The sequence below is a fragment of the Aphidius gifuensis genome, linkage group LG6 (assembly GCF_014905175.1).
Source record: "Aphidius gifuensis isolate YNYX2018 linkage group LG6, ASM1490517v1, whole genome shotgun sequence".
NCBI lineage: Eukaryota > Metazoa > Arthropoda > Insecta > Hymenoptera > Braconidae > Aphidius > Aphidius gifuensis.
In genome coordinates this window covers 13,319,283-13,343,773 of record NC_057793.1, presented here as the reverse complement: position 1 = coordinate 13,343,773, position 24,491 = coordinate 13,319,283, and the positions used below count along the sequence as shown (strand labels likewise).

Below are 24,491 nucleotides of genomic sequence, written 5' to 3'. Positions count from 1 at the left end.
ACTTTTTTATTTACACGAGGCATTTCAAAAATATTATTTTTGGAATAATCAAATTTATCTAAATTTTTTTTTATTTCTTCATAAATATTGAAATTAAAATAATATAATAAACTATCTGTGTCATGATACATTAATTTCGCATTCTTACCAAATTAAGATTTAATATAATTATAATGAAAGTCATAAAGACATGTTTTCGATATATCAGGTATTGAAAATCCTACATAGACTGGTTTATTAAAGTTAATTTCCGTTCGATTAATTTCAATAATAACAATATCTTCCCCAAATACTGTTAGACTATGGAAATTAGGTTGTTGAATATAGTATTGAGCACCATATTTATTTTCCCACTTTTCGAATTGCGTTGTTGCTTCTTGTCTTTTTTTGGTATTCAAATCTATGTATTTTTTTAACCAATGTGACTATTTAAATTTAGAAACCTGATTACTTTTTAATAATTTCATACCAAGTTTTGAATTGTAATGTCCTGCGATAGGTGCACCAATTTTTTTTATTTATTTTATATTATATATTCAGGGTGCATTTCGATACCCCTAGCTCGATCTTACACATAATAGAAGTAATACATTTAGGGGAGCTAGAGGTTCGGCACTCTCAACAAATTACTTAAGCAGGCACTATTGCCAAGCGGCAGGCCACCAGTTTTGTATATATATAAAATAAATAAATTAAATACATTAAATGTAAATTTATTTTTCAAAAATACAAATGTCCAAGGAAAAGCAGTAGCTAAGGAAAAGATGTAGCTAAGGAATTAATGTTGCAAAAAACATAATTTCTTTGGCAACATTAATTCCGTAGCCATATCATTATCTTAGCTGCTAATGTCCTTTGTTATTTTATTTATTTATTTGACGAATAAAATTAACACAATTTATTTTTAATAAATTCAAATACCAACGAAAAATTCAATATAAATAAATCAATAAGTAATAAAATTCCTTTGCAATAACAGTGAATTACAGCTATTCATCAAATATTGAATAATAATAGACGGATAAAATAATCAATCGGTCAACAAATTCATAAATTAATTAATTAATTAATTAATTTATTTATTAAAGTAGTAAGCCCAGCAGTAATATACCAAAGTAGGGCTACAGGTTGATTACAATAATGTGTTTAATTAATAATTAATAGGTTTTTCCTTTTTTTTTTTTTTTTTTACATTAATTATAATAATAGTATTAATAGAAAATCAAAGTAAATAAAGCAATATAGTATGACATAATATAGTACATTATTATTATTACACTATTTTCGAAAGTTATAAATGTGCTTTCAATTGCACAGAACAATTTTATAGTTAGTTACAATATTATGTACACAAGGGTAAAAAGTAAATTTGATCAGAGTCATGTTTCAGACAATCGCATACATTCAATTATAAATTTAGGTGATACATTATTTAGTTCCATAATTCTCTTAAATAGTGTAGTTTTTCGACATGTGACATTAGTTATATTAACCATTCTTGAGACAGGAGAAGATGAGTGAACTGTACTAGAGGCTGATGAAATGGTGAATGGTGATATATTGCGTAAATTTGTAGCGATGGTGTTAAGACGAATATTAGATAGAATATCAGGACAATCAGTTTGGCCTTGTAATAATTTTACAAAAAATATGATAAGTGCTACTTTACGTCTTTGTGATAATGATTCCATTTCAGACAGCCTGTTAATACTTTCATCATCAACACCTGCCTGTGGATAGTACCCATATATTTTCCAGATTAGAAATTTTACAAATCTTCGTTGAATTTTATTAATTAGTTTAAGTTGTTTTTTATTTTTTAATGGATAAATTATTGAGCAATATTCAAGCTTTGATCTGATAAATGCAAAATATAATGTTTTAATTGAGTTTGGGTTGTTGAATGATTGCGACGATCTAAAAACCAGACCAAGAGCAGACATTGCAGATTTAGCAAGTTTTTCAAGCTGCCAATCAAATGACATCTTAGTATCAAATACTATGCCTAAATCTGTGATAACATTTGTACTTTTTAATATGCAACCATTGATATTATATTTAAATGTAATTGGAGTTCTGTTTTTACAATATGACATAGTACTACATTTAGAAATATTTAAGTTTAATTTATTACGTTCACACCAATAATAGAATTTATTTATATTTGTTTGTAAAAACTCACAATTAGATTTATCATTTATCGGTAAGTACAATTTAACATCATCTGCATAGATAAGCGTATGACAGGATAGTGAAAGAGGAAGATCATTTATATAGATATTGAAAAGCAGTGGCCCAAGGATAGAGATAAAAATACAAAGGTCCAAGGAAAAGCAGTAGCTAAAGAAAAGATGTAGCTAAGGAATTGAGGTTGCCAAAGAATTATGTTTTAAGGAAATAATGTTGCTAAAAATATAATTCTTTGGCAACCTCAATTCCTTAGCTACTGCTATTTCTTGGACATTTTTATTTCTTTCATAAATAAAATACATGGAAATTTTTTTTTCAAAAATACAAAGGTCCAAGGAAAAGCAGTAGCTAAGGAAAAGATGTAGCTAAGGAATTAATATTGACAAAAAATTATGTTTCAAGGAAATATTATTTCCATGAAACATAATTCTTTGGCAACCTCAATTCCTTAGCTACATCTTTTCTTCAGCTACATCTTTTCCTTAGCTACTGCTTTTCCTTGGACATTTTTATTCATTAATAATAAAATAATTTGTATTTTGTTTATTAAATAAATAAAATATCCAAGGAAAATCAGTAGTTAAAGAAAAGATGAATTTAAAAATGAACTTTCTTGCGCACACATGTTTCTTACTAGGCTTCCGAGAAATTAGACAACCTCAATTTTTTACAATAAAAAAATGTAAAATCTACCTCTCAAATTTGTTAATTTCTATAAACTTATTTTTTCAATATACTTTACAGTTTTTAGATGGAAAATTTGCATTTTATTTTTGTGTCTTTTTTTTTTCTGAATTACAATTAAAAGCTGCAGATTTTACCAAAAAAATATCTAAAATCGTTAATGTTTATTTTTTTTGTTTTTTTCACCGCATTTATTTGTAATATTCGCCTTTTTTAAAGATATATTTCGAATTTATTTTAAGTAAAAAAAAAAAATCAATTTTTAACATTTTTATCGTTAAATTTCACCCAATAAAAATGCAAAATTTACAAAAAAAAAATGTTTATTCAGTTTTGTTTTCAAAAATGTAAATCTTACCAAAGAAAATGTAAATTTTTAAATAAATTGTGTCGGATTCCTCAATCGCAAAAAAAAATGCAAAATTTACAAATTATTTTTCTCCGTGTACACCTGACGTTGGGGTGTAAGGCAAGGATCTCCATTAACAGATACATAACATTGACGGTTTTGCAAGTAAGACCAGATTATATTGATTAAACATAACGGTAAATCAGTAGCAATAAGTTTTTTTATCAAGATAATCCAGTCAATTTTGTCAAACGCTTTGGACATATCCGTATACACCACGTCTACTTGACTTTTATCATTCATCTTTGGCATAATATATTCAGTAAATTGCAGTAAATTCGTACAAGTACTTCGACCTGGGGTGAATCCATGTTGATAATGAGATATGTGTTGGTTAAAGTATATCATTATTTTATTGTATATTATTTTCTCAAACACCTTGGTGCAAACTGGTAGTATAGAGATTTGTCGATAATTTTCAACATTCATTAGATTACCTTTCATAAATGTAGGAATAACTTTTGAATTTTTCCATAGCGTAGGAAATATACTAGTGTCAATAGCAAGGTTAAATATGTAGTGCAATGGGTGGATCAAAGCATCTGGACATAGCTTAATAATTGGTGACGATAAGTTATCTAGTCCTGTTGAGTTTTTATTGGAAATACGTCTTCAGTTGTAATTACAATGTCAGTTTTATTAATAAATGAGGAAAGCTCAAGGTTAATAATATGTTGATATTCCAACTCTAGGTCAATATTATTATCATTAAATACACTCGAGAAGTGAACCGCAAATTCATTAGCAATATTATAGTTATCAAAGATAGGTGTACCATTTGACGGTATACATTTTATATTATTTTTTGCATGATTCATTTTACTTATATGATCCCAAAATATGGCAGGGGTTGATTTTAAACTCGTTTCAATTTTATTATTATAAATTTTATAATCAGCTTTCGTGTTTATTTTAATTTGCTTTGATATACTTATTATTTTATCATAATTAGTTTGAGATTTATTTTTACGGAGGCTAGGAGCCATAGACTCAGCCGCAGTCTTGAATTCATCGGCAAAAAAAAAAAAAAGCTCATAACTTACGAACTAAGTAACCGAGAGACTTCGTACTAGGCTCAAAAGAAGCACATTAAAAAACTCTATCGCCCGCGTGATAGGTTTTTTGCTCTATTGATAATAGTTTTTAGTCAAAAAATTAAAATGTAAATTTTGAAAAAATTTTTTTTCTTACTTAAAAATTTGTGGTGTCTAAACTATCCATCGGAGAGTATTCATCACCAGAGGTTTTTTGTTCGTAAATCTTTTCTGTTTTATATTTCATTATTTTTAAATTATTAATTACGTAACTTAAAATAGTACATACGTTTTTATGTGAAAATTTTACTAGTTATAAAAATTGCGCAATAAATAACTCGACGCAAAATCATAGTAGAGACTTCGTATTAGGCTCAATTTATGTGTCTCAGAAAACTCTATCGCCCGCTTTGCGAAATTCTTTTCCATTTGAAATAGTTTTTGAGAAAAAAAAAAAAAACTATAAAATTGAAAAAAAAAATTCTGATATTTAATTTTTTTTCTCGAAAACCGTTATTAAGAGAGAAAAAAACCTTTCATGCCGTCACTAGATTTTTTCAAGGCGCATAATTTGAGCCTAATACGAACTCCCTATCTTAATTATAACAAAAGTTATGGCTCGCCGAAAAAAAACTGAAAAACGGCGCAATGAATAACTCAACGCAAAATCAAAAGAGAGATAAAACTTATTTTATGCGTCTGAAAAAACTCTATCGCCCGCATAATGGGTTTTTTCCTCTATCTATAATAGTTTTTGAGAAAAAAAAAAAAAACTTCAAAATTTGACAAAAAATTCGGATATTTAATTTTTTTGCTCGAAAACCGTTATCGAGAGAAAAAAAAACCCATAATGCCGTCACTAGATTTTTTTAAGGCGCATAATTTGAGCCTAATACGAACTCCCTATCTTGATTATAACAAAAGTTATGGCTCGCCGAAAAAAAAATCGAAAAAACGGACCAAAAAATGTCATCATCGAGTTGAAATAAAATGTTTATAAGGCTCCAAAAAAAGTTTTGAAAAACTCTATTGCCCGTTTTTTTTATTCTTTTTCGGTTGTAAAAAATATCGAGGAAAAAAGAAAAACCTTGAAAAAGAAATCTTCTTTATCGACTGTGTATAGCTAGTTATAATTTAAATCTAGTAATAATTGGTCTTACATTAAATCGTACAAACGGACAGTGTATATCAGCGGTCCAAATCACAGGGCAATTTTTTTTACAATTTAGGGCTATTTTTTGCCGTTAATGGCGCTTGTAAAATTTTTTTTATATAGATTTTACATACAAAAACTTCACAAGCGCCGCCAGTGGAAGAAAAAAGCCCCAAATTGTAATGCCCTGTGAATTGGACTGCAGGCTCAATAACATCCATGGTTATTTTTCTTTTCATTTTTTTTACCATTGGTAGTATTGCTTGTTCGTCGTTTCACGGTCAATTTTTTTTTTTTCTTTAATATTTTTTGATGAATTTTTATTATTATTTTTTTTCTAAATCGAACATGTATTTTTGGTTTATAGTTTAAAAATATCTACAAATGTTTAGTTTTTTATTAATTGTAACTCGTATAACTATGTATTTTTTTTTTTTAGATTCAATTATTTAAATTATATTCAGAACTATATATTTGTTTTTTATTAATTATAGAATAATTCCAAAATAACCATATTTTTTTTTTTTGTTTTAGAAATTTTATTGAGTTAGTAAAAAAAAAATTGCAATATTGACCTAGAATAAAAGATTAGGTGACTGTATTTTTTAAAATTTATTGATTCGTAAAAAGACTCTAAAAAATAATATTAATTATGCAATTTTTGAAATCATTAAGGTAATTAATTGTTTTTTTATTTTTAAGTTCATAACATGGTAATCTGTCTTACATATATCAACACTACGAAAATTTACATCATGCCACAAGACAATAACTACCAAGAAATTAGAATATTTGTAAAATACTATTGATCACGATATCAGCAATATGGTCTTTACATAATACTTGAAAGATGGAGTAATTCGAATAACACTCAGTTTTTAAAATGTTTTTATCCATCACCAAGTTTTTTCACGAGAAAGTTGAGAATATATCACAGTTAAATTTATGAAATGTAAAACTGAATTAAAAAAATTATCGATTGGAATCAACAAGCATTGAAGAAGTTATTAATGACAAGTCTTTTAATAAAATAAAAAATTTCCATAAAAATTATGATATAAAAACATAAATACAAAAAGCTTTTCGGTCAACAAACATTCACAAAGTTATCTATGGAATCTCTGAACAAAACAGGAATGTGAAAAAAATTATAACACAGACAAACATATTATACAGAAAAATAGTATTCAGTCAACGAGCATCGAGAAAATTATTTATGAAATACTAATCGAAGGTAGATTTTAAAAAATTGAAGGTAGATTTTAAAGAAATTATCGATTGGGATCAACAAGCATTGAGAAGTTATTCATGACAAGTCTTTTAATAAAATAAAAAATTTCCATGAAAATTATGATATAAAAACATAAATACAAAAAGCTTTTCGGTCAACAAACATTCACAAAATTATCTATGGAATCTCTGAACAAAACAGGAATGTGAAAAAAATTATAACACAGACAAACATATTATGCAAAAAAATATTGTTCAGTCAACAAGCATCGAGAAAATTATTTATGAAATTACTAATCGAAGGTAGATTTCAAAAAATTGAAACCACCCAAGTGGAAAAAATATATTTAATTTATATTTAATGGAAATATAAATTAAATTTTATGGATATACAGTTTTGGACATACTAAAAGTAAATTTAGAAAAAATTTAGAACAAATATAAATTAAATTTAGAATATGTTCAAGTTTGGACATACTAAAATTCAACTTTTTCTTAATTTTTTTTTTATTTTTTGTAAATTTTTTTTAAATTTAATTTTCGTATGTTCAAAACTGTATATATTTTAAATTTAGTTTATATTTTTTCTAAATCTTTTCTAAATTTTTTCTGAATTTTTTCTAAATTTAATTTTAGTATGTCCAAAACTGTATATATTTTAAATTTAATTCATATTTTTTCTAAATTTTTTCTAAATATAAAATAAACATATTTTTTTCACTTGGGCAGAATAAAATCCACTCTGAAAGCAATACTCAGAAAATATGCATCGATTATATTCAGTAATATTCAGATACATTGAATTATTATATGTAAGCTGATTCTTACCAATGTGTACTTATAATATCGAAACGATTAGTTACACCTTCTTTGTTTCTTTTCTATGATCAGAATAAATTTTTAAATGCAAAAGTTTGGAATAAATTATTTAACCTTTTTTTGAATCTAAAAATTAAAATAAAAAATACAGTCACCTTAAGAAACGAAGATATTTTATTACTACTTATTGTAATATATTTTATAAGAAATTCAAATAATTGTTAGTAAAATATCTTTGTATCCTAATATTATTAAAGAGTTGTATTTTTTATTATAAATCCGAAATTAATTGTAAAATTATAAAAAAACGATTGAAATATTTGTAAAAATAAAAGAAAATATAAATGAGAGATGCCGCGATACGATACGATACGATAATTGGCTGATTATCGTATCGTGTCGCGAAAGATGATTGTCGTTATCGTATCGTGTCGTCTAAAAATTCGACAAAAATCGGATTATCGTGTCGTCTTATTATCGTATCGTCATAGGTGTTGTCGTATCGTATCGGGTATTATCGACATGATCGACGATAATTTTTTTGTTTGAGTATAATTTACAGGGAAATTTTAAAATATTTTTTGCATACAAAAACATTATAAAAGCAGGAAGAATTATCTTAAGGACAATAAGTAAATTACATGAATTATCTAAGTAAAAATTATTATAGTCAAAATTTATTATGTTTAAATTCATGGTTTAAAAGTTCATTGGCAAATAATATTGAAAAAAAACTTGAAAACCAAATTAAAAAAAAAATATTATAACACATGCAACAACGGTTTATATAATTTATATAAAATTATTATTAGTTATCATATTATTATAATTTATATTACTTTCATATTGTTAGATTAATATGTATCTAATATTATATGTTGCAGTAATCTATTTTTTCTTTAATTTAATATTTTCTGGAGTTTAACAATATGAAAATATTGCTTTGATTTAAATGTATATTTTTTCCGACATTATCGCGATGACACGATAATTTTATCGGTTATCGTCAGTCAAATATCGTATCGTGTCGTGACGACGATACGATAAAAAATGGCATTATCGTATCGTTGTCGTCATTATCGTATCGCCTTGTCGCGATATTATCGATTATCGCGGCATCTCTAAATATAATTAAATGTTTATAATTTTTATTGATCAATTAATTGAACATATCTGGAACCATGAAAAATGAAATCCCTTTTTTATTTTAGTATATGATCTATCTTACGGTAAATTTCGTTTTAATGATCATCTAAATATTTAACTAAAATTAAAATACCCAAGTGGAAAAAATATATTTAATTTATATTTAATGGAAATATAGAATAAATTTAATGGATATACAGTTTTGGACATACTAAAAGTAAATTTAGAAAAAATTTAGAAAAGATTTAGAACAAATATAAATTAAATTCAGAAAATGTTCAAGTTTGGACATACTAAAATTAAGCTCTTTCTAAATTTTTTCTTGATTTTTTTTTATTTTTTGTAAATTTTTTTTAAATTTAATTTTCGTATGTTCAAAACTGTATATATTTTAAGTTTAGTTTATATTTTTTCTAAATCTTTTCTAAATTTTTTCTAAATTTAATTTTAGTATGTCCAAAACTGTATATATTTTAAATTTAATTCATATTTTTTCTAAATTTTTTCTAAATATAAAATAAATATATTTCACATTTCCAATAGATATATTTTTTCCACTTGGGTATCTTTCTTTCAAATATACTTAATGTTATCGTTACTTAACAATTAAATTATATCTAAGCAATAAAAACAACAATGGCCCTAGCCGGAGTATTGAAAATTTTTAATTTTCAACGGGTAACGCGGGCCACACGCCCCAACAAACGTTACCAGATCTTTTTCTTGTTTATAATTTTAAGTTTATTTTTTAACATAATTAAATAAATTAAATTTTTTGAAAACCAGTGAGGGAAATTATGTTTATTGGTTGAAGTTTTCTTACTATGATTATTATTATTTAATGAGTTGAATATTGCTTGATAGAAAATGTTAAGAGTGGAATCAATCTCATATGTGAGATCTTCAGAGTTATCCTGCATAAATAATGTTTCCCAGTTAATATTTCTTATTGTTGATTTATAAGTAGGTATGTCTATTGAATTTAATTTATATTTCTTTGGGACAGGGTTATGATTATTATTGTCTTTGGAACCTGTGGGAGACAATGCATTTATATGAATAAGTAAAGGTGGATGGTATCTATCAACCAACACCAAGGGATCAGCATTTGTAATGTAGCAGGCTAAGCCATTTACTAATATCAAATCTAATACATTATTATGACTATTAGATATTGGATTTATTTGCTTTAAGTTAATTGATGATATAAAACCAGCCATTGCACTACATATCTTATTATTTTTTCGATTGCTAACATTATTCTCATCTACAAAACATGGTATATTGAAATCACCAGTAATAATAATATTGCCTTTGATTTTTAATAAATATTTCTCAAAAATTTTAAGAAACCCAATGAACAATTTGCTTTTATTACTGACAAAATCCGGAGGAATATACAGAACAAAAATTTTATAGTTGACATTTTAATATTCAACAAATACACCAAGAAGTGCAACGTCACTAATATCAGTGATTTCTAGTGGTAGATTAATGATATGATGGTTTTTGATTCTTAGATTATTTAGTGAGCACAAGACACCACCACCTTTAGTTTTATCATTATTTCTATCTTTTCTATAAATTAAGTAATTATTAGAATCAAAGTAGTGAGTAGATGAAATAGAATTATCAAGCCAGGATTCAGTGATGACAATTATGTCATATTGACAGTGCAATGAATTTAGATATATATCCTCAGCTTTGTTCTTTATACTACGGACATTTTGGTAGTATATCAACAATTGTTGACATTTTCCCACCATAGATGTGTCATAAGTAAGATTATCATCACTTAGTGTATTTGTTGAATCAGCAAGAGCAACTTTGGTCAATTTTTTATTATCATGATCATTTCCTATATCAGTAGTACCAGAGTCAGGTAGATGAACATTTGAACCAGGTGAATGGGTAGAAGATGAAGCAAAAGTAGAAAAAGTAGAAGAAGATGGATGAGGTATATCTAGTTGTAATGGTAGTTGTTGAGTGCTTAATAGAGATGATGTTAAATTGGACCCCTTTTTTTCATTGTTGCAGTTATTATGATTGTTGGAAGTGTTATTTATATTGTTATTTATGCATAGAGGAGATGGTAATGGATTGAAACTATTTTTGTTAATATTATTATTGTTATGGTTCTTATGATTATTAGAAATGTTTTTTATATTATCAAAATTATATGTATCATACTTGCTACCATTTAGGCTGGTGTTATTACAAGTGTTGATGTTATTATTAATTTTATCATCATTTAGAGGTTCCTGACTGGACGATTTATTTTGATGATCTTGAACTCTCCATTCACGAATCTGACAGCTGAGTTCAGTGTTCCATCTTGTTCCATTTGTTGCTTTAGTGAGTTTCTTTGTTGTATCTAAGCAGGAGAAAAGTCGTTGGATACAAATAGATGGTTCATCCACTCTAGTAATTTCTTTTCCTTTTTGAGCTCGAAAAACCTCTGAACAAATAATTCCTTATTAAATATGTTAGCAAATTTTACCTTTGTCATTCTTGGTTTGTTATCTAAACCAGTGAATGGATGTATACGACTAGATGAATATTTAGTTTTACCAAATAGTGGTGATACATCTTTGTAAACCAAATTAATTATATCATCTACCATACCTCGATCAGCATCAGTTCTTTGTTTGACATTTAGATTTAAGTCCTGATTTTCTGGAATGCCAAAAATAATGATATTGGACATTTTGTTTAAGATCAGATAAGATCAGTTCCATTATTTGCTTTATTATTATTGTTATTATTATTGACAATATCTTGTATTTGTACAGAGTGATTATTGCTTAATTCTTGCACATTCTTGATTGATGCAGATAGTTTTAGTATTTCATTATCAACAGCTGTAAATTCATTGTTGAATTCTTGGACAAGTATGTCTATTTTATTATTAATAATATCAAATTTGTTCTCAATCTTTTCGATTAATGATGAAGTTAGATTATCAGTTTGCATATCCATTAATACTTTGATCTGATCAATCATTGACATTTCATTCTTCTTTGGTGGCCTACCCACAGGCTTAATTAATTTGTTTAAGTCTAGGACTGATTTGACATTATTTCTGGTACTCTTTTTTATTGTATTGTCATCAGCACTCATGAGAGCTTCTTCAAATCAAGAGATAGACTACGTCTATTAGGTGAACGAATTGTTGACATGATAGAAGAGGTGACAGCTAGCATGTAAACAATGATTTTGACACATGAACTCCTTTGACAACTTTAGAAGTTAGTGGCTCACTCTACCGTATGTTACGTAATTTAACTAAGCTCAAGTTGATAGTCGATAAGTAACAGACTAAATTACCATTCACAATGGATAAGCACACAAAAAAAATCGTTTAATATATTGTTAATTATAACTTTGAGGTTAGTTGTCTAAACTATAAATAAATTTATATATTAACAATCGTATGATTATTTATGACAACGGACCAGCAATTAAATGAAGTACATCATATTGTATGTCTATAGATTATCAATGATTGTTATTCAATAATTGATTCCCACACTTTTGGACTGGACGGCAAGATGCAATGCCACAAGGTCATACAACCAAAATGCCCAATCACCAGATTATTCACAAGCACTCTTTAATTAATATTTTAGCACTATTTCTGAGGTATAAGTTTTAGTAAATGCTTTAAGTATGTACCATACACCACAGGTACTTGATTAAATAAAGTCACTGATGATACAAAATTCTAAGTAGAAATATCACTTTGGGGACAAAAGTATTATGTAATACTCATAGAGCCCATAACCAGAAGCCGGAGTCAAATTATTCCTCAAACAGATAGTCTTTAATTATTAATTAAACAATAATCTTTGGTGGCACGAGTTACATAATCACACTAGTTAGTATTTATCTAACAAGGTCACTAATTATGTAATATTTATATATTAATTTTATGAATTAGAACGGAGTAGTGACAAAAGACGGCTTAACCTGTCGGCCACCTAACGGCGAATTATTATATTAACGTTAATTAGTTGATCAACTTACTATGAAAGTTTTTACTGAGAACCTCTTGCCCTCATTCTCACTCACAGAATTATGTTAGAGCTCTCTCTGGATCGACGTCGAATCGAGCGTTTTTCGACCTCGATCCGAGCTCGAATTCCGACGTCAGTAGTGAAGCAAGGCGGATCCTGGGACAGTTTGATATCAAACCCCCACTCCGGCCCAATTAAACCCCCACCAGGCTCCGATTAAATTCCCCCTCTATGTCAGCCATTTTGTATATCGGTAACGTGGGGAGTTGGTATATCTGTATATTCAAAAGTCGGCCATTTTGAATGTTGGTAATTCAGTGATTACTATTATCTATATATATATATACACTGTGATTGGATGATATTTATTTATTATGGATATATTTATTAATAATAATTGAAACAATGACTAAAAATATAAATTTATGATGGATATATTTATTAATAATAAAAAAAAAACAATGACTGAAAAATTATAAATTTAATATCAAATATTTATTCAATTTTGCATGATTCATTCGAGTATTGTACAATCATTATGCCAATTATTATTATTATTATCATCATCATTAACAGAAATTATTTCTTCTATAAATACAACATCATCATCATCCTTTTTTAAACAATTTGCAATCTCCATTTGACTGTTATATATATTGTCGAATTCTATGGCAGCTCTCTCCAGTTTTTCTTGTTGTTCTCTGATGATGTTTCTCTCTTGCTCCAATGCTTCTTCTTCCCCTTCTGATGGTCTGAGAGCTATATTGTTAGATAAACAAATAAGTAAATATTATTATTATTAATTAATTAATTATTATTAATTCTATGGCAGCTCTCTCCAGTTTTTTTTGTTGTTCTCTGATGATGTTTCTCTCTTGCTCCAATGCTTCTTCTTCCCCTTCTGATGGTCTGAGAGCTATATTGTTAGATAAACAAATAAGTAAATATTATTATTATTATAACGAACGCTAGGCGGCGCTGGGGAAGGTTGTAAAATTTTTCCTCTGCTCCGTTACTGAGGAAGTATTATTTGCTTTTTATTGATATACACTAATTATTATTTTTTTTTATTAACTAATTAATTATTGAATTATTAGTGTCCTATGAAAAAACAAAAAAGTACTCGTGTTTCACAGTGGGTAATCAAATCAAATGACGAATACATTTGTAATTTAGATACAGTTGCACAGTTGTTTGCAGATTATTTTTGTACAGTATATGACCCAGTTAGTTCTCAAGATATTAATTATTTAAAGATGTTTAATAGTTCAGCTACAGGTATAAATTGTTTATTTAGTGTTGAACTTATTCTTAAGTCATTAAAATCACTTGTAGCATAAGGCCAGCTACTGGTCAAGATGGTCTTTGCCAGCAAGTTTGCCAATGTATGTAGTGATGAGTTTGTTTTCATACCCACCAAAACTATTTTGATTCATGTTTAAAATGCAAAATTTATCCAGACTATTTAAAAATAGCATGTGTTACTCCAATATTTAAAGGTATAGGTAGTAAAAATGATGTACATAATTACAGGCCAATTACTATTCTTTCTTCATTGTCAAAGGTCTTTGAAAAATGTTTATATGAAATTATATTATCATACTTTAAGCCATTTGTGGCCTCTCAACAGCATGGTTTCCTACAGAATAGGTCTACAGTCACTAATCTTTTGGTTGTTAAAGAATATATATTAAATGCGTTTGATAATGGATATCAGGTTGATATTATATATACAGACTTTGCAAAGGCCTTTGACAAAGTTTCACATGTTGAGTTAGTTAAATCGTTGAATAGTATTAATGTACCTGACCAACTTATTTCAGTTATTATTTCGTATCTTTTAGAACGTAAAACATTTGTTAAAATTGATGGTGGTGTATCAAATTTTTTTGAGCCCACTTCAGAGGTACCTCAAGGCTCGAACCTGGGCCCCTTACTTTATCTGATTTTTATTAATGATATCATAATTAAAATGAACTGTAATATTTTATTTTTTGCGGATGATGCAAAAATTTATCTTGAGATTAGAAGTGAGAATGATGTAATAAATTTACAGGACTCAATTAATTTATTTAAATCACTCTGTGATGATAAAAAAATAAAAATTAATGAGAGTAAATGTGAAGTCGTCACTTTTGCAAGAAAAAGAAAATGCATTTTGTATGATTATAAATTAAATGGCTTGGTATTGAAAAGATCAATAGTTAAAAGAGATCTTGGTGTAGTGTTTGACTCAAAATTAACGTTTAAAGTACATATTGATCAAATGATTGCCATGCCATGAGTTTTAGGGTGTATTATTAGGCAATGATAGTTTGCGATATTTCAACGCTAAAATTGTTGTATAATAGTCTTGTCTTACCAATTACTGATTATGGTGGGGTTATTTGGAATCCAAGCACGAAACAGCTGGTTTATAAAGTTGAAAAAATTCAAAGAAAATTTATTAGGCGGTTTTTTTGGTTGAAATGTCATGAGAGCTTTCCTCAAGGTACTGATAATGTTCTAATGTGTAAAAAATTAGGTATGATTTCTTTAGAGAAAAGGAGAGAGTTGATTACTGCCTCATTATGTTTAAATTTAATTAATGGAGTCACTGATTGTACTGACTTGCTTGGTCTTTTGAACATTTATGTACCACAGTTAAAACAAGGGCGGGCATTGCCCCAGCCTTTTTATCCTCATCTAGCTAGTTCTAATTATTTAGTTAGTAAGCCATCATATGCATTAATGTCAGCTGTTAACAACTTATCAAAAATAAATAATGATATTAATTTTTTAACATTGAATAGATCTGTAAGGTTAGCTGCTCTAATGAGTTTGTTTATTGATAAATAACTAATATTTTTGCTATTATTATTGTTAGTTTATGTAATGCAAATTTTTCATTTTATTTCTAATTTAAAAATTATTCTTTTGTTTAAAATTATTCTTGCTTAATATTTCTTGATTTGTTATAATTAGTTTGATTAATTTAAATGTTTGATTATCTAATTCTGTATATCATTTAAATGTAATAATACATGTTAAACCCTGTAATTTGGTTGTATTACCAGTTGGGTGAAATAAAGGATTACTATTATTATTATTATTATTATTATTATTATTTTTTTTTTTATGGGATTTATTTATTATTTATATGAACAGTTTAAATATACTTACAAAAATTAATAATTGGCATTCTTCCAAATGAATCAAAAATTTCATAGTATCCTGAAAACATAAGAATTAACATTATTAAATCGAGTAATTAATATGAAGAAAATAATTATGTGTGTGTGTATATATATATATATATGTATATATTACCATCTAGAGTCACATCATACTGCAACTCATCAAGTGCCACTGGTGAATCGTCTTCTTCTGGGAAAATGGAGCCATCATTCCAGTAATCTGTAATACAATGAATAAAAATTATATTTTATAAAAACCAAATAAAAAATTATGAACATTCGAATTATACCTGGCAAAATAGTTGAGATTGGAGTTCTATTATTTCCTATACATTTTGTATGAATATTGAAACCACCTGTGGATAAAAAATTTATGCAGTTTATTATTATTATTATAGACATGTTTAATGATTTAGAAAAAATCTTTGAATTTAAATATAAAAAAGTACTTACAATAATTATTCATTAGTCTTGATGAATACATTAAACTATGTATTGATAAAAGATTATATTCAATCTGAGAAACGATATTTATTAAAACAAATATAATGATTAAATATAATTATGCATAAAAAATCGAATATTACCATTTTTAAATTATCCTCTCGCATGTGTAAATCATATGAAACTCCAGAACGCTCATCCTCTCGATACTCTCCCTCAATAACAATCAGTGGTGCAATTTGGGTGGAAAGTCGATCCAACTAAAAATCAAAAAAATTAATAAATTAACAAATTGAAAATACATTAATAAATAAATTAGACACATAGAATGATAAATTTATAAATACTAATAAATAATTTAAAATGTTGATATATCACTTACCTCATTGTTATAAAATTCGTGAATCATCTTGTCCAAGTTTTTCTGCAGCTCCTGGTTCACAGTTTTCAGCAAGTCCCAAACTGATTTGATATTTTCGCAGTTGTACTCGGCTTATATATCCCAAAATAAGGGCTTAAGTGGGGATCATTATTATGATGATGGAAATAGTAAGTTTGTTTTTCATGGAAAGCATTTTTCAAAATGACTTATAATTCTGAAAATTAGATATGTAAAACTGTTTACTATGCGAGGTTTGTTGACGTAAACAAGAGATAAAACGTTTGCAATGATCCATTCTCATTATACCTGGAGGAGCTTGTTGGAATTATGTGTCACTAGCCAACATAGAAAATATATATTTCCTATGTTTCATGCAAAATTGTACATCTACACACACACATACAGTCACATGCTAAGATGATGCTTTGAGAATCTCTCGTCCTAAACAAATGAAAAGTTTTTCTCTTACATACTATAATATCTTTACAATACTTTTATTTTCCTGTAAATAAACAATGTTAAAATTTTCTCAATATTTTTATCTCGTTATGCTTGAATAATTGAAGGCCAAATTTACAAGATGAAACTTGTTTAGAATTACTCACCACTGCCGCACATAAAAACTGTCAAGTAAACAAATGATAAAATTTTTCCAATAGCTTTTTTCTTCTCAAAATTCCATCACAGTGAATAATCAAGACAATGTAAAATGATAAAAGTTGTAAATAATATTGTCTATTATTCACAAAAAATGTCTTGAAGGAAGCAAAAATGTTTTATTTATTTTCCGATAAATATTTTCAAGACAAAAATTCTATGAAAATGTCACACACCTCTTAAAAATAAAATAATTTCACTCCCATTGTACGTATATAAGGGCTCTCAAAACAATTAAATATATCAGTTCTTTCTAAATCTCTCAGAAGGGGTTTATAGTTTTTTTATTTCCTGCTACTTGATACAGTATTTTCATACTTTTTAAAACATGGCTGAATTAATGATAATATACGCGAATATGCCAATGAAAAGTTATAAAGAGCAGCGTGCTTTTTATGATAATATGTTCATTAACTTATCGCGGAATAGTGCCAACAGAGATACAATTTGTGAATCAATCGATGATTTATCTTGTCGAATTGTTGAATATAATGATATTATGAAGAATGAAACCTTGGAGTATAACGAGCGGAAAAAATTTTCAACTTCTCTAATATATGCAAAGCGGGCATTGCTAAAAATTGAAAAATTACTAATTAAAGTTGGTTCTGGTTTAAATGATGATAGTGACTATGAAAATGTTAATAATAATAATGATAGTGAAAGTGAAAATATTAGTGCTAGAGTAAGATGGCAAGAAGTTTCAAGTTTATTTGATTCAAATATGCGCACATGCGCAGTAATCAATTTGCAACATGTTGACGTTCAGGCTTTTTGTAATGATGTTAAAACATTGCTCATAGCAAAATTAAATTTGGCAATGGAAAGTACAAACTCTTATAAAGTTGTGCTTTATCATGCAAATTTAAAATTTCCAAACAAGACAATGAGACAATTGATACAAAATATCTTCATACCGGAAACATGATAATATTACCATCAACAGATATGGAAGAATTGTTTACAGCAAAATTCAATGAATTAAATGCGCGAAAAGATGATATTGAAATGCAAGGCTCAGGTTGGACGCTTCATGAAATAAATAACATGGAAATTCAAATCAATGTATACAAACCACTTAAGGGTGGTAATTCATTTGTAGAATTACCGAAATGGCTCAAAGTGAAACATGCAATAATAAACGTAAAAAACGATGATGAATACTGTTTTCTGTGGTCAATTTTAGCAGCCATGTATAATTTTAAAGATCACCCTGAGCGTATGAGCAAGTACAAGCCACCTAACAATGGTAAAGATCCATTTAAAAATATTTTATTATATCAACAATTTAATTTTCCAATGTCATTACAGAATATTAAAAAATTTGAAAAAGTAAACGATTTATCGATATCAGTATATGGCATCGAATATAATAAAAATGAAAATAATAAAATAATAGAAAAAAATGGTAAAAAACAAAAAATAATTGTGCCATATCACTTGAGTGAATATACACCAATCGAGCCAACAAAAAATTTAAATTTCAATAAAGTTTATGTAAAAAAAACAATTGAATTAATTCATCTTTTAATGCAACAAAAAAATGACGAAATAGAAGAAGAAGAAGAAGAAGAAGAAAAGGAAGAAGATGATAATGATGATGAATACATTCCAGATGAATATCATTATACTTGGATTCATAATATGTCAATGTTGCTGTCATCACAATTGTCAAAACACAAAAGTAAAAAATTATTTTGTGATCGTTGCTTGTGCAGTTTTCAAGTTGAATCATCTTATTTTAATCATAAACTTGCATGTTTTAACGTCAATAAGTCGCGTATCGAACTGCCTATAAAACAAAATAATATTTTAAAATTTAAAAATTATAAATATCAGTTAAGAGTGCCGTTTGTTGTTTACATGGACATAGAGTGTTTGCTTAAAAAAGTGGAAAAGAATGAAGATAGTGTGCAAAGAAAAAGTGTTGATGTGCAAAGTCATATACCATTCAGTATAGGCTATTATTTAAAGTGTGACTATGATGACTCTTTATCAAAACATAAAATATATCGTGCTAATGATTGTATTGAGTGGTTCATTAATGAGATATATAAAATATTAAAAAATGTTGATGCTATACTCAGTGAAAATAATCGAATGATTACTTCCCCACAAGAACAAGCTGAGTTTAATAGAGCACAGTTTTGTTATATTTGTAATAAAAAATTCACAGAAAAAAAACCCAAAGTTCAGGATCATCATCATCATTTCCTAATGCGCTACAGAGGTTGGGCACACAACAGCTGTAATATAAATTATCAAGAGTCGTGTATTATAAATGTAGTGTCGCTTAATACGTCAAGTTATGATTCTCATTTTATTTTAAAACAATTAGCAACTCAGTTTCCAGGTCAGATGACATTATTACCGTAATAAAAAAAAAATATATCTCATTTACAAAGTATGTCAAAGGTACACGCGTGCAGCTTCGTTTTATTGATTCATTTAGATTTATGCCTTCAAGTATTGAAAAATTAGCCTCATATTTAACAAATGATGAAAAATATATAACTCAAAAATATTACACTGATAAAAATAAATTCAGTCTCGTGAATAAAAAAGGAATTTTTCCATATGATTTTGTTGATTGTTTTGAGAAATTGAACCTTCCTACTTTACCAACGAAGGATCAATTTTTTTCAAAACTCTATGATGAACATATTAGTGATGCCGATTATGCTCACGCTTGCAATGTTTGGCATACTTTTGATATAAAAACACTTGGAGAGTACTCAGATTTATATTTAAGAACTGATATTTTATTAAGTGATATATTTGAAAATTTTAGAGATAATTGTATGGAAACCTATAAGCTTGACCCACTCCATTTTATTACATGTCCATCATTGGCAATGCAGGCAATGCTAAAAATTACTGAAATTGAATTAGAGTTGCTGACTGATGTTGATAAAATGTTGTTTATTGAAAGCGGTATTCGAGGTGGCTTGGCACAATGTTCAAATCGTTGGGGTAAGGCAAATAATAAATATATGAAATCTGACTATGATCCAAATTTAGAAGATAATTATTTAATGTATTTTGATGTTAATAATCTATATGGGGCTTCAATGATGTCATATTTACCATATAAAGATTTTAGTTGGGTTGAAAATTTTAATTTAAATATTTTGAATGAAATTAGTGAAACATCAGAATGGGGTTATATTTTAGAAGTTGATATGGACTATCCAATCGAATTGCATGATGAGCATAAAGATCTGCCATTAGCTCCAATACATGATAAGCCACCATTGCCAACTTCAAAATGTAAAAAATTACTAACAACATTGTCACCAAAAAAAAAATATATTATTCACTATAGAAATTTGCAATTATACACCAGTCTAGGATTAAAAATTACGAATTTGTATAAAGTATTAAAATTTCGTCAAAAAATATATTGATTTAAATACAGAATTGCGTAAAAAAGCAACAAATGAATTTTCAAAGAATTTCTATAAATTTTTAAATAATAGTGTATTTGGTAAATTAATGGAAGATGCTAGAAAGCATCGCGATGTACGAATCGTGACAAAATTGAAAGGTCGTTATGGCGCAGAAGCATTAATTGCGAAACCAAACTTTTCCGCATCTTACATAATTGGTGATTTAGCAATAATTGAAATGCGTAGACTGAAAATTATATTAAATAAACCAATATATTTAGGCTTTAGTATATTAGATATTTCAAAAACATACATGTATGATTTTTATTATAATTATTTACGCAAAAATTTTTCTAATTTTGTCACTTTATATTATATGGATACAGATAGTTTTATTTTAGGTGTAAGACGTTATAATATTTATGAATATATGAAAAGAGATTGGGAAAAATTCGATACATCTGAGTATTCTCCTGCAAACCCTTGGGGCATCGGGCAGCATAATAAAAAAGTAGTTGGCTTGATGAAAGATGAAACAAATGGGGATATTTTATTAGAATTTATTGGTTTGCGAGCTAAAATGTATGCATATCGAGTTCAGCGAGATAAAAAGTCATATGGCTCACGTGCAAAAGGAGTAAAAGGTTCTGCTCTTCGAACAATAACTTTTGACGATTGTAAAAATTGTCTTTTGAATAATGTCAATATTGATCGTATTCAACGGACGATACAATCGAAAAAACATGAAGTTAAAACCATAGAAATGCGAAAATTAGCTTTAAGTGCTGGTGATGATAAGCGACAACTTATTGAAGGCTCAACTGATACTCTACCGTGGGGTTACAAAGAAGTATTTGTTGATGAGCCAATGGAAATTGAATAAAAATGTTTACATTTATGTTTTTTAAATTTAGCAAAAGAGGGTGCTTGAGTAGCATAAATAAAACCTCATACTCAAGCAAGAGTAAAAGTCGCTATAATGTAAATATATACTTATATTACAGGGGTATGTTACTAGGGTATTATACTGTATTTCTTTTTTTTTTTTTTTTTTTTTTTTTTTAAATAAAATGACAAATGTTTGTTGTGCATAAAAATACAAAAAAGTTATATAGATGGATATCATGTCGAGAAATAAATAAACAATTAAGTAAAAATTAAATAAACAAATACGCGAATGAATAAAAATTTAAGCTAGTATTATCTAGGGTTTATCTGGTAACTTGTAAATACACTTGTATGCAATAGTGTAAACACTGCTTTAATGGTAATATGTTTTAACTGTATAAATAAATAATTAAATAAATAAATAATCCAATAAAACAATAAATAAAATAAAATGAATAAATAAATAAATATAAAAATGTAGAAATCATAATAATTTCAATAAATATTAATGTAAATGTCTGCTATGTATAATACTAGTGTATTATACTACAATTCAAAAATAATATTATTACCACAGCCTGTAAAATGTATTATGTTTCAAAAAATGTGTAAATAAATAGAGTGAATAATTTTAAAATGCATTGTTTTTTATTTTATAAGTCTGCTTTATTTATCCATTGATTATGAGTATTATCGAAACCCAAGAATTTTACAAATAATTTATTACCACGTTTTTTTATTACTTTTTCAATCAAATAAATATTTGGATGTTTGACTGAATGTAATTCTTCCTCATAAAAACATCCTTGTATAGGGTTTTTTTGATAATCTTTTAACATGTATGTTACTGGATTGGTATTGTTGATTTTTACAATTTTAAATATTTCATTAGTAAAATTTGGTATATATCCTTTTTTTAAAACATGCTTATATTTTGATATTCGAACAAAATCATTTATTTTAAATTTTGCAATATGTTGGTAGTCGGCATATAAACTATCATAACGTTGTTTTAACTTGCCAGCATGATTTGGAGTCACGTCAGCAGGCTTCATGCCAATTGTTCGATGTTTTCTCTTGTTATATTCCTCTAGAAGAGATGGTAGTATCATTCCCCACTTGTATGTGCCTTGAAAACTAAATTTCATCCACATTATACGTTTTAATGTGCGATTAAAACGCTCACAAATGGATGCTTTCAAGTGTGTGAATGTAGAATACATGTGTATTTTATATTTTTTCAACAATTCATTGAATTTTGAATTTTTAAATTCTTTTCCATCATCTACATGCAAATTTTTTGGAATGCGGCCAAGTTTTAAGATGCTTTCAAATGCTTTTGTAACTTCGATTGCACTTTTATTTTTCACAGCTACAGCCCATGCAAATTTTGAAAAGTTGTCAATTACAGTCAATATGTATTTATAGCCATTATTTTCAGCAGCATATGGAATCATTTCCACAAGATCAGCTTGCCAGGTCTCATCAATGTCACGAATGTCAACATGTCTTCTTGAAAAATTTTTTCGCGCAGGCGCATGAAGCTCTTTAACAATATCCCATTTATACTTTGCCATGTTACATCAACTGATGATATGCAACAACTAATTATTAATATGCAATTTTCTTAATATATGAAACCAGCTTCTCGCAATTCCTCAATAATCGATATGATTTCATTATTGTGGCTGGAGTTTCCAGCTGCTCGTGAGGCAATCAGTAATCGCAGGCGTTCGACAAGCTCTTCCGGATCATTCCACCATACATAATCTAGTTGTGGAATATTTCTTGTGCTTTGGAGACTCATAGTTGTAGGCAAAAGACCAGCACCATGATGCTCAGTAATATGTGGTGAAATATACTTTATAAATTTTGATGAAGCTGGATTTCTGATAGATCCAAGTGGTTCATAACGTTTTAGATGACCATTTGTATTTATGATAATATTAGCATAATTTTTTTTATCAATATCTGTCACTTGATTTTTATTCGGACTTTTCATGAATAATAATTCCATTATTCCTGGTGTCATTTCATAGAAATTGTTATCAATATATACACAATTGTCTTTAAAAGAAACTTCAGCAGAACCAATTTTATAGTAGGACCTGAATTTTCTCACTCCAAAATCTTTATCCCATGCTATTGTATCGATGGTGTTAAGATAATGATTCACCAAGCTATCATCATCATTGATACTTGTAATATTATTTTTTTCTATGACTTTTTTTGCACTATTTTCTTCTTCTTCCACATTTATTAAAGTATCATCGAAAATTTTGCTATTTTCATCAATTTTGTTATCTTCATTTTCCTCATCAAAATTGAAATCTTTTGATGCCTCAATGTTTTTTGAATTTGAAACTTTATCACTAATCTGTTTGAGTGGTGTCAGCAGTGGCTTAAAATAATTAATCGATGACTGCTCTAAAGTATCTTGATTATGTTTTAATAATTTATGTTTTTGTTGTATTCTTTTCGAACTTTTTCTAATTCACTTAAAATATTAGATTCTTCCACAAGGTTTTCTCTAGTCAGAGGCATCTTGCACTCTTGGTGTCGTGAACTGATCTGCTCACTATTTTGCCCTCATGAGTATGATACATTATTTGTTTTATGCATCAATGCTAATAAATGTATCAAAATTTTTTCTGTATCGTCCAGCATTTATTTCACTATCTTTATCAATAACAATAAACCCATAATTATCTTTCCAGCATTTCAAGCACATGGTTTTAAATTTTTCGAATGTCATGTCTGTGTTAACATGATCATTATATATATGCCGTAAGTTCATCTCATCTTGTTTAAATAAAATGAGGAAATTTACATTATCACGAATCAAATGTTTTGGTATACGAGCGTATGACTGGT

The 24,491-nt window shown here is 27.5% G+C and overlaps 2 protein-coding genes across 2 annotated transcripts; both read right to left on the bottom strand.

The window, feature by feature from the left end:
• Positions 1-10,092: 10,092 nt before the first annotated feature.
• LOC122859866 (putative mediator of RNA polymerase II transcription subunit 24) lies at positions 10,093-11,372 on the bottom strand. Its single transcript, XM_044163548.1, has 2 exons — positions 11,166-11,372; positions 10,093-11,121 (listed from the first exon to the last, which is right to left on the bottom strand). Exons 1-2 carry the CDS (start codon positions 11,370-11,372, stop codon positions 10,093-10,095), a joined length of 1,236 nt encoding a protein of 411 aa, XP_044019483.1.
• A 1,823-nt stretch (positions 11,373-13,195) lies between these two features.
• On the bottom strand, positions 13,196-16,773 carry LOC122859865. The gene is made up of 7 exons (XM_044163547.1): positions 16,684-16,773; positions 16,445-16,561; positions 16,311-16,374; positions 16,148-16,213; positions 15,991-16,077; positions 15,844-15,894; positions 13,196-13,440 (listed from the first exon to the last, which is right to left on the bottom strand). Exons 1-7 carry the CDS (start codon positions 16,708-16,710, stop codon positions 13,196-13,198), a joined length of 657 nt encoding a protein of 218 aa, XP_044019482.1. The 5' UTR covers positions 16,711-16,773.
• Positions 16,774-24,491: the final 7,718 nt, after the last annotated feature.